Source organism: Anolis sagrei, chromosome 2 (assembly GCF_037176765.1).
Source record: "Anolis sagrei isolate rAnoSag1 chromosome 2, rAnoSag1.mat, whole genome shotgun sequence".
Taxonomy (NCBI): domain Eukaryota; kingdom Metazoa; phylum Chordata; class Lepidosauria; order Squamata; family Dactyloidae; genus Anolis; species Anolis sagrei.
In genome coordinates this window covers 143,770,395-143,782,623 of record NC_090022.1, presented here as the reverse complement: position 1 = coordinate 143,782,623, position 12,229 = coordinate 143,770,395, and the positions used below count along the sequence as shown (strand labels likewise).

General features: G+C 40.5%; 1 protein-coding gene across 1 annotated transcript in view; it reads right to left on the bottom strand.

Moving 5' to 3' along the window:
- Positions 1-12,229, bottom strand: part of ANKFN1 (ankyrin repeat and fibronectin type III domain containing 1) — a 124,787-nt gene that overhangs the window by 32,455 nt on the left and 80,103 nt on the right. Inside the window, exons 10-12 of the mRNA XM_060763984.2 lie at positions 10,433-10,532; positions 8,628-8,760; positions 6,571-6,687 (exon numbers count right to left, since the gene is read on the bottom strand). Coding sequence (XP_060619967.2) covers positions 6,571-6,687; positions 8,628-8,760; positions 10,433-10,532 — 350 coding nt within the window. The remainder of the gene's footprint in view (positions 1-6,570; positions 6,688-8,627; positions 8,761-10,432; positions 10,533-12,229) is intronic.

The following is a 12,229-nucleotide window of genomic DNA, read 5'->3' as shown; positions in this document are numbered from 1 at the left end:
CATTTGCTGGTAACCCAAAACTACAGGATGAAAAATGGTTCCATTGTTCTTGACATTTAGGGAAAGTTGAGATTTGCCATCGCTATCAAGTAGAGGTTGAGAACCCACATTCCCCAGTGTAGCATAAGAGTTCTGTAGATGGACCTCTGTTAAGACTCCCTGCTTACAATCCCCAAGACTTAGGGCTTTGCTAAGAAACCCTCCTTGAATGATTATCTCATGACCAATGCAAACCATTGGCATCTTCCCTTGAGATTCCCATGTGTCAGTGGAATATTTCCTTGTTCTTTGTCTGGATATGGGGCACAGATAAATGCTTCTCTAATTCCTCATGTTCTTTAAACATGGAATTCCCATCCAGGAGATGTTTCATAGCATTCGGGGGGTGGGGGGTGGATGGGTGGGTGGGTGGGTTACTGAAGAGGTCAGAAGAGAATGCCAACTTCCATGTTGAAAAAGAACTGGATACAAACACATTGTAAGGTGGACTTACACTTTTGCATGTCAGTAGGATAAAGTGCTAAGATCCTTCCCATTCTACTGTATTAGTGCTGATCAAGTGACAAACAGAAAGAAAAAATTGCGTGGTAAAAGAAAAAAAAGCAAGTGAAAACTAGTCTGCCATAGGCTCCAATATCACATCACACTGAAATCAATGGCGACACTCCCTCTGACTTTTAATGGAACTGGATCACATCCATGGGCTTAGATCTCTACTCACAGATGGTAATAGGAGTTTCAAAGGGAAGAGAATTAATTCAACATGGAGATCATCTGAAACATCCTCCATTTATATCTTAGTGCAGCTAAGAAGAAAAACTCTTGTTTAGATGGCTCACTAGCATCTGGATGAATGGTTTACATCAGCATCCTCTAACTGAGTGCTTTCCATATTTTGGGTGACAAATCCCATCATCTCTAACTTCTGGCTGTGTTGACTGAGCAAGCAAGAGTTGTAATCCAAAACATCTGCAGACAGTCAGACTGGGAAAGGGTGGGTTAGTTCACATCAATAAGTCATCACGTCCTAGTAGCCTGGCACATTGGAGCATTCAGTATCACAACACACACAGATGTTGATTTAACTGTTACTGTGGTTGCTTCCTTGAGTGTCAGTAATGAACTGGAGTTCCAAACTAAAGAAATGTTTTTTTATCTCCTGCATGGAACCAGTTCTATGGTAATTCACAAGGTTTCGCTTTTTGTTTTGGCAGAAGTGAAAATTCATACTAAACTTATTGCATATATTGCAGCTGATTACTATATTGATGATCTTAGCTAAATAATTTTACTTTTGATGCTATTCTCTGTCATATCGGTATTGAATTTTAACAGGTAAGATGTGTATGCCAATTGTTTTATACTGTTTCATATTGTTGCTCTTCTATACTGTTTTATATTGCTGCTTTTCTGTGTTTTATATTGTGTCATTGAGACTGCTGCCTGCCTACTTTCTCTCTCACAATGTCTCCATGGCATGCTCTCTTTGTGGCTTTTTCCTTCCCCTCGTACACATGACACCTTTCTTTCCCAGGGACATCACAGAGGGCCACTTCACCTAGCAACAGCCTTTGTGGTAGAAACAGACAAACATACATACTTTTTAAATAGAAATATTATAATGCATTTACATTGTTTTAATTTACATTGTTTTATATTTATTGTTAGTCCCCTGGTGGCGCAGCTGATTGAATTGCTGAGTGGCTGAACTTGCTGACCAAAAAGTCAGCAGTTCAAATCTGGGGAGCGGGGTGAGCTCCTGCTGTTAGCCCCAGCTTCTGCCAACCTAGCAGTTTGAAAACATGCAAATGTGAGCAGATCAATATGTACCGCTTCTGGGGGAAAATAACGGCGCTCCATGCAGTCATGCTGGCCACATGACCTTGGAGTTTTCTACAGATAACGTCGGCTCTTTGGCATAGAAATGGAGATGAGCACCACCCCACAGAGTTGGACACAACTAGACTTAATGTCAGGGGAAACTTTTAAATTTGCTTTATTTATTGTTAGTTGTTTTAAGTCCCTATATCAGGAGGAAGGCAGAATAAAAACAAAGTAAATAAATAAAATAAAAACAAAAACTTGTCAAATCATCCCTGGCAAGTATCCTAGAGAAGCCTGTTTGGGTACCACTCCGAACTGATGCAAGAGAGATTTGTGCTCCGGCCCGAGTCAGCTTTTCTTATCCTTCAAAAGGCAGCTCCATATATGGGCCCATGGACTGACTTCACAGCAATCAGTTCCTGAAGAGATGCCCAGATGTCTCAAAGAAAAATCCCTAGCATTTTAAATATGCTCCTTATTTTGGAAGTTTTCAAAAGATCTACAGTAAGCTCATAAGGCGTGGGAGTTGTTTGAGGGGGGGGGGGGCTGAATTGACAATGTGGCACTTTGTACATGTATGAAAGCTGAGGGGCTGTGCATTAACCTTAATGACATTCTCATCTGATAGATAAAGCCACCCTGCGCTGGCTTATCTGCACTTAGCAGACACTATTTGCTTTTGAACAGCATTATTAAAATTGTTTATAAGTTGGGAACGCCAGAACAGCTAGCACAGTGACTGCCATTTAGAAGTGGCTTTAAGTAGCTATTTTAGCTTTCGGCATCCCCATCCAATGCACACAGTAGGCGTTCTGTATCCTTACGGGCCCTCTTCTCTTCTGCCGCTGGTAAAGATTTGCTCAGTCCCAGACAGACTTATTTGATTTTGTATGTCTGTGTTGTACCATGTGGAGGTTATAAGGACATGATGATCAATACGATTCCTCTACTGTGGTAATCATATGGCCTTTGTGGGGTGAGGGCTCCCATCAAATAAAAATGTTTTAGGTTGGCAAACAAAATCATATTTTCACACCAAAAATGCCATCTGGAAGATACAATGATAACCCTAAAGCCCCCCCCCCCCAACCTATTCAAATAGAAAGAAAACAACCCCAAGTTGTCCCAGAGTGACTGGAATTGACTTTGGGACACTCTAAATGCCACTGGGATTGAAGGGGGCTGTTCCCAAAGGACATGGCAGGGCCAAAATTTGCCTGCTGATTCCCTGATCATGTCCACCTCTCCTAAGGGGTAAAAAAGCAGGAACAAAGCAGGTCTGTTACATGACTTGACACCAGGTGAACGTGGGATTTTATAAAATTAGATTAATCATAGCATTTATTGCTCATGCTATGGATGGTAACTCTGATATACTAAATCTCCCAATACAAGGTTCGTATTTTCCAAGCCAGGAGTCCTACCTCCCAAGGCTGTATCTAAAAACTGCCATACCTCTTTGGCGCACTGAACTGAATTCATTGGGGGCACATAGACATTAATACAAAGTAAAATGGGGTTTCTCTGGAATTTTATCTGAATAGTATATTACTAGTAGTCAGATTAGTCATATTTTGACACTCAGCTTCTAGTTCTACTGAAACTAAAACTGCTAAACCCCCACACAACAGCGCTCCCACTTATGCCATCTCGCTGCTGCCACTACAAAGCTTCTAAAACCCTGCAAATAAAGATTCGAGGCATCCTCCACACAAGTTTCGTATAACAGTATAATAGAGAACTTCTGTAAATATTCTATACCTCTGGTGTATAATACTCTAGTTTCTCTTCAGATCATATAACGTCTGATATACAACATTATGTATGTGATTTATCACAGTAGGTTAACCACCATCTGCAATAAATCTTGCCAATCGAAAGTCTGGGTCGGGGGTGAGCGCCCAACCTTCAGCCCAGCTCACTGCCCACCTAGAAGATTGATAAATAGGTACTGGTTAGCGTGGAGGTATTGTAATGATACCATAACAAAATACCAGAAAAATGTTGGTGACTTGATCAAAAAGGAGGAAGTCTGTGAACAAGGCTTCCTTCTCCATCCCGTGGGGCACCTCTCGCCTCTTGTGGCCGAAATTGAGCACAACCTCCAATATGCCGAAGATGGGGAAAGCCTATATACCTGGCTGTGGTGCAGATAGCTGGGAGCTAGCTGCATTAAATCACTAATGGCTGAGAGGTCATGAGTTCAAAGTTAGCCCAGGTTGGAGTGAGTTTTTGGCCATTAGTCTAGCTTGCTGTCAAACTATGCAGCCCGAAAGACAGTTGCATCTGTCACGTAGGAAATTTAGGTAATGCTTTATGTGGCTAGGCTAATTTGGCTAATTTATGACACCATAAAAACTTCCAGTAGCATGCAGAAGAATGAGAAAGTACTCAATCAAAGGACTCGGTGTCACAATGGACGGTAAAGCAGCAGTGGCCCCTGTGGCTAGAATTGAGCCGAAATCGAGCATACCCTCATGAAGCTGGAAAAGCTTGGGCACAGCTGGAATGTCATATTGCCTCTGTATCTGTCTATATATATTGTATGTCTAACTATCATTGAATGTTTGCCATGTATATGTACATTGTAATCTGTCCTAAGTCCCCTGCGGGGTGAGAAGGGTGGAATATAAACACTGTAAATAAATAAACAAACAAACAAACAAACATGACTTTTATACTATTCTTTCACAAACTGTTTAGGATTACAAAAGTTTAGGATTACACCTCCCACCATTTCTAGCAAAGCTGGAGCAGATCGGAGGTCTATTCCAAAATACCTGGACAACACTAGATTTGGAAACTTAATATAGCTTAATATCTTTGAAAAACTATGGAAACTTAACAGAAAACGTGGGGTTGGCATCCAAAGAAGTATTTCTGTTCTGAGTTCTTTCCTTTTCCAAGAGTTCTTCTTTACCCTCCATGCAGTATCTTTGGTGCTTTGTGTTGGATTCAGGGAAAATGAGGGAGGTGGGGACAACAAGAAATGGGGTATGCAAGGATGAAGGGGAGAACTGGGCATATGTAGGGACACTGTGTGCGCGTGTTTTTGTAGTGGGTGTATTTTAATCTATGCCATGTAGGAGGCAGCCTCAGAGACAGGCAATGGCAACCTCTTCTGAACAAATCTTGCCAGGAAAACCTATGATAGCTTTGGTTTAGAATCACTATAGGTCAGAAATTCAACTTAGCATCACCATTGATTGGAAATGAAGGCACATAATAACAAGAATAGCAACAATGCCAAGATTGAGAAGTATTCCATGCAAAATAGTGCCCTCTAAAATGGCACAGGAGGCGGGACAAGACAGAATGAGGTAGGACAATGGTGCAAAGGTGAGGTTCTTTGCCTCTCCCTCAGAAACTTACCTTTAAAAACTATGCCATGTTATGGAAAACAGCCATGATGGCAAGGAATTCTAAGAGTTCGAGTCCAAAAAGCAACTTGTTCAAGCTGATAAAAAAGTAGCAATGAAGGCTGTTCTGAAAATTGACTTAAAAAAAAGAGATTAAAGAATACTAATGTTTAGATGTTTCTTTTAAGTCCTTTCAGGACTATCTCTAGAGTTCTTTTCTTTGGCTATGTCTCATTAATGGAGGATGAACATATTGTAATGATTTGAGTATTGGGTTAGGGCTTGAAGAAATGAATATTTGAGTCCTTGCTCAGCTATGGAAAACCTACAGGGTGACATTGGGCAAGACAAAACCACTCAATTTTAGAAGAAGATATTGTATGAGCCTTATATCTGCAGGGGGTACATTCTTGTCCTTCGCATGGGAGCCCCCGGTGGCTCAGTGGGTTAAACCCTTGTGCCAGCAGGACTGAAGAATGAGAGGTCAGAGGTTTGAATCTGGGGAGAGCGCGGATGAGCTTCCTCTGTCAGCTCCGGCTCCCCATGCGGGGACATGAGAGAAGCCTCCCACAAGGATGGTAAAACATCAAAACATCCGGGCATCCCCTGGGCAACATCCTTACAGGCTGCCAATTCTCTCACACCAGAAGCAACTTGCAGTTTCTCAAGTCACTTCTGACATGAAAATAAAATCAAACAATAGATAATAGTAAACCCCATTGAAATAAAGCACTTCTTAACATGAAAAGTATTAAATTGTGTTGGAATACAATATGGTTGTTGTATTATAATGGCAAATTCCTTTGACAAAATTGCCTTATGTTAAAGTCAGTGTAAAGATATATAACATTAGCAATAAATTAATGGCAGCTGAATTCTTCCCCTCTTATCACTCAGGTCACAAGTTCAGGATCCATTCATACACACCCCTGCAACACTTGTCATTTCCTGACCAAAAATAATATTTCTTAATTCCCTAGGCAAATAACAGGTTAACTTATACTAGTGTAGAGGCACCAGAAAGGATTGTGAAAAAGGTGGCAGCCAGTGACAAAGGATTGTGGTGTTGGGAGTATCTGAAGATCCATCTGCTAAGCCATATACTTGCTGAATCTATACTTCTGGATAAACTAGTGTGTATTTGGTATGTCACATTTAATTCCCTCGTCTGCCTATTTCTTCCTCCTTCAGGGTGCATTGATGATGTGCTAGCGTTGGCTGGGGTGTCAGACTCCACTGCTTGCTTCACAGTAGATGATAATTCTCCCCCAGAGAATAAGTCAGTGCTGGGAGAAAGTGCTGAAGCTGATGACAAGTGGCAGCTCTTTCCCTCTCAGGTCATCAACTTTCTTAAACCTGCTACCCAAAAGAATAAGGTGCCACTGACCTGTAGCTGGGCTGTTGCAGAGAGCATTTTCTGTCTGGTTTGAAGTACGGTAGAAGAGGACACAGAGACAGACATGTTTTGCCTCAGCCATCTGATATCATCCCACATGCAAGACAGCTGCAAAATGTAATGTAATTGGGGAGTGTGGAGAGGGAGAGGTGGAGAAGAGAAAGAAAAAGGGAGATGGGGGAAAAAAAGAGAGAATGAATGTGTATTTCTCAAAAGGAGCTGTTGTCCATTTCAGCTTCTATAGGTAGCAAAACGTTGATGGTAGCTAATAAGCAGAGAGATGTAGCACCCAACTCACATAAGCAGCATTGGTCTCTCAGCATCCTCCCATCTGTGCACTAACTATCCCTGGTCAGTGTGATGAGAAGGAACATGGAGAGGTCGGAAGGCGATTTGCACATGACACTTCTGACAATTAACACATCACTGGCCAGTCGCTCTTCCCTTACACTTTCACTAAGACGGTTTAGTCATGCCTATGGCTATTTATGTTTCAACAAATAAAGTAATGTGAAACTGATAACATTTACACCATTGCATCCTTTTGAATTAGAACAACAATAAAAAGTAACTTCCTCCATCAAATTCTGAATAGATCAAAATCATTTGACCAATGAAATTTCATTTTAGATACAGTGATAAAAAAGAAGGCATGGAATACATTACTGAAACATCAGTAAAGCATTATGGAAAATGTTGCTTTACAGATAAACTTTATATGGGCACATCTATCCTCTTCCCCTTATTTTAACTTCAAGAATAGGAGTGGTGTTTATAGCTCCCTGACAGGTCCAGTTCATTTACACTTCAGGATTACCTTCAGTTATCTGGTTTATCTCTCCATGACTCTTGAATTCTCTTCTCCCCCATTTCTTTTATGCCCTTGGGACTATATTAGATGGGGTAGAAGAATATCCATTAATTTTAAAGCCAGATCTGTTTCAATCTGGTGTTAAAATTTAATTCAAGGAACAAAAAATGGCATATGACTGCCTTGGGATTCAGCAACTCATCACCTGAAATCCTTTCCCCTGAATCCATGTTATAGTCCAAAGGCCCCTTCTACACTGCCATATAACCCAGATTTTCAAAGCAGACACCCCACAGGGGGATATGAGAGAAGCCTCCCTGCAGAATAGTAACACATCTGGGCATCCCCTGGACAATGTCTTTGTAGACAGCTGATTTTTTCATGCCAGAAGCAACTTGCCTTATGCAACCAACCTTCTCAATTTGCTTCTGACATGATAAATAAATAAATCTGCTTTGCTTCTGACACGATAAATAAACAAATCTGCTTTGAACGGGATCATTTGAGTCTACACTACCATATAATCCAGTTCAAAGCAGATAATCTGTATTTTATATGGCAGTGTAGAAGGGGCCTAAATGTGAGCCCAGATGGACACAGGTACCTGGAGTAAGGCTGGTGAACTTTTAGGTTATGGAGAAGATTCACTTTTACCCAACTGCATGTCTTCTTTGTTCCCATCAGACTGCCCCCTCCCGCCCCTTGCATGCATACATAATTTCCATGCAGTTATGGTACCACTGGGTTTGAGCACAGGTGATGTCTAGCTTGGTTCCAACCCAAGCAATACATCACACAAGTCCATGGGCACTTTTCCTCCCACTATTCCTATTCTTTCTCCTTCCTCGGTATGTGTCAGGAGCTCCACTGAGTTCTCAAACATATTCTAGTTTGTGAAGCAAAGGGAGAAATATATCCCACTGACTGGCTCTCCCACATTTGGCTGCACTGATTTTGATTTTTTGGCATGGAAAAGTGGGCAACCTATGGTTCTCTAAAGCTTGTTCAACGACAACCTGATCACTGAGCTTTCTGGCCATGGTCGACTGAAGTTTAGATATAACAAAAGATTGTATGTTAACATGTCTACTACATGCTGTCTATGGCATAACAGATGACGTTTCCTCATGCAACATGGATAAGCATGACTGATTCTCTAGAAAGGAGACATATTATTATTCATTCCACTGACCCAGCTGAAGAGTCTACATATGTGAGGAAAGGACCAGAACTGTACCTTTGTGAACCAGAGAAAATCTTGCATAATGGAACTGGTGTGAGAATCATCAATTTCCACAATTGGGATTTGATCTTCATTGGTTACCAGCATGTTATCTTTGTAATAAAATATCACAGCTAAATAGAGTCCTCTGCAATCGAAGGAGAAAAACAGGAATTAGAAAGCTGCTCTGGGAAGGTTAAAGATTTGTGCATTGTAGAGTAAGAGTGAGTTATTATGTTCCTCTTTTGCTCCCGCATTATGGGCCCTGTCTGCATGAGCCCTGACTAAAGCAACCGATTTTACAAAATTGCTTCTGTGAGGCAAAATTTCACTGAAATGTCATGACACCAGGTTCCAGCCAATACTACAAAATGTGTTGAAGAATGCCAGAATTGGTGCTGCCTTCCTTATTGAAGCAAAACAACCCATGACTTTTTTTAAAAAAAAAAGGTTGGACAAACATCAGCACATGATTAAACTTTTCTGTCTTTTCCAGTCAAGAGTGAACACTGTGCATGTGCCTTCAATATTTTGTATTAGATTTTGAGATGAGGCTGCTTTGTGGGATGTGCGAGAGAAAACCCAGCCTGTTTGTTACCCCATTCATTTTGTTATTAAAACATTCCTTTAAAAAAAAAAAAAGAATGAAGATATCAGTTCCTGGAACCATCTCAGTCTTGAACCACACACATTCAGTATACGTTCCAAAAGAATTGCGAGGGAAGATAATTTCTGGGTGGGCAAGCTGTTCCCTTCTCCAATGATCCTTTCACTGAGAAACAGCTTAGTCTCACTCATTAGCTTCCAAGAGCTCTCCTGGTCATGATGTGAAGACCATAAATCACGGCACTCTGAGATTTACTGCAATATGCCTCAGTGTTGTGTCCACTTGAATCAATGGGGTTATTTTGGATTTGCATGAGTGTAACAGAGCATCATTTTGTTCAGCATATCTGTAGCACTGTTTATACAAAATCTTTAAAATATTTACATTTGTAATTAGTTAATACATTAACCAGTGGATTTAGTGAATTGAAGGACCTCTAGGGACCTCTTTGGAAAGAACCAACCTCTTATCAAAATACAAAGAAGAAGAAAAAAGGTCAAGCTGAACTCTCTTGGTGATGAAAGAAGACATAATCCAGCAGCATGGATAATGTTCCTTTACAGAGACCTAAGTTTTGAGATGCAGAGGTAGGTAGTTTCTGGGATAGAGGATAGCCGATAACATTAGCCCACCTCTGAGCTTGCAGGTAACACAGCTGCCTGCACAATATGCTTTCCACGACTATTAATAACTTTCACTGCAGGGAAAAAGCAGAGTCTGTTTTTTATAAGGACTTATTGCTAGCTATTTAATGATACATATTATACAGCATGAGAGCAGAATTATGTGTGTGTAGATTGCAGATTTAGTGTATGTAGGCTTAGCTGGGCAGAAACTCCATTCGTCTCAATGACATTTGTTTCAGAGGAGACATGTAACACATGGCATAGGGACCATGTGGCTCTCTAGATGCTGCTGGGTTGAAACTCCCAGCAGCCCTTTCCAGTAGTGAGAAACATGGAGACTTGCAATCCATCAACATCTGGAAGGCCGTGGGATTCTCCCTTCTGATGTATAGGATTGCATGCTGTCTAGGCCAAAAGTTGAAAATTGGCAGAACATCCCAGAATATTCCAAAGGGATCCTTTGCTACCCTGCAGTGCTTATAGCTATGGCTCCGAGTGCTACAGAATTTCTGAGAACAGACTTCAAATTATATAAGAGAGATGCATTTGGGAGTTCCAACTGTAAAATCTGTTGTCATCAAACAAACCTTTTCAAAGTCTTTACAAACTTGTTTGAAGAATGGAACAGATGCTTCAGGCTTCTTGAGACAGATTGCTTGCGACCAGCATTTTGCAGTTTAGAACTATCTGGAGTGGAGAGGCATCAAAAGAAAAGGGAAAGGGAGAAAGAAAGGGAAAAACAGGACATGGGGGAGGGAAGAAGTAAATTTGGGTTTGAATAAAAGAATATTATATAACACAACTCTGTTGAGGCCACAGCAACAACCACTAGAAGGATGTAACTAAGACAAACAGTGGTGTCTTATAGACGGGGGAGGGAGCATTCCATACTGAAATGGTGGTTAGAGGTATTCCCCAATCCATGAGCAGCTTCTGTAAACATGTTTTCCTTCCTACCTGCATTTCTTCTTTGATACCATCTTTACAGTTTTTTTTTTACTTCAAAGAAAAGGAAGATAGTAATAGTAAATACAAATGAAAGCAATGGTGTGCTGTATAGTATGCACATACCTAGATAAAATATTGCTAGGTTATCTTTCAGGGCAAAATGTCTACTAAACCAACATTACCTGATGCAATCCCATACAATAGCAGAACTGCAAAGATTAATAAAATCAACAAACACTGCCAATTAAAACGAACATCAGAACTTCAAATGGTACAAATGTTCCATATTTATCTTTCTGTCTGCCTGTCTGTCAGTCTACCTATCTATTGAGCAATGTGTGTGTGTGTGTGTGTGTGTGACAGAGAGAGAGAGAGAGAGAGGGAGGGAGAGAGGGATGGAAGATTAAGAGAAAGTGAGATCAAGAGGAGAGATAGCTCTAGTCATAGTTACCCCATAGCATTGAGTTTGGTCCTGCCTCTTCAAATGCATCATCTCGAAAAACCTGATGTTTGGTTGCTGCAAGAGTGTTAGTGGATAGCCTTCACTATAGTGATGGCAACTACATATGTTTCTAGATACCAGATCAACCCTCATCGCTAACCATGCTGGTTAGGGATGATAGGGATCTCTATCCAAAAACATGTGTAGGAACATACTTTGCTCACTCCTCATGTTAAGCTTGGAATCTCCTACCCAACAAGGCCACTTTGTGACATGTTTTTGGGACACCTCATCCCCCTGGAAACCCTTTCTGTTTAATACCTGTTTAAAGGACAGGTAGGAGAATCATGTGTGCCTTAGCAAACCTTGCTATACCTTGGTCTGATTATTTTCCATTTACTTTGGAAAGAACTAGACAAAAGCTTCTGAGAGGCTGATGTCATTTTATGGAGCCCTGCTGTTTTGATTGGCAAGATAAAGTATGCACAAGGACCCTGGTTAAAACTGAGACTGTTGTCATGCTCACCTCTCTTTGTTGCTAAAAGAATTGAAAGAGAAAAAATCTTTTCATCTTTTGGATATTCTCAAAGGGGAAAATATCTCTGAAATTTGTCTTGCTAAAAGGAGACATAATCTTTTCAATAAGTTTGAACACATTTGTTCCCGTCAAAAGCTGTATCCGCAAGGATTCGGAATGATTTTTTTTTTTAAAATGAATATATTTGCATCCTTATTTACACATTGAAATGGATAGAAATAGGCACAACTTTAGCTTCATTATCCAGTACAGCTTTTTTAAAAAACAAAAACAAAACAAATGACTGCAAATGCAAATACATTTTTGTTTTCTTTTTCAGAAACAAATGTAAAGCAAGAAAGCAGAATAAGTAACCACAGAACCTATACTCACAGTTTCATTTACCTATACCTGGGGAAAAATGATTTCTTTAGAAATTTGCCAGGTCCTCCAGACAGTTATATAGCATGCCTCTCC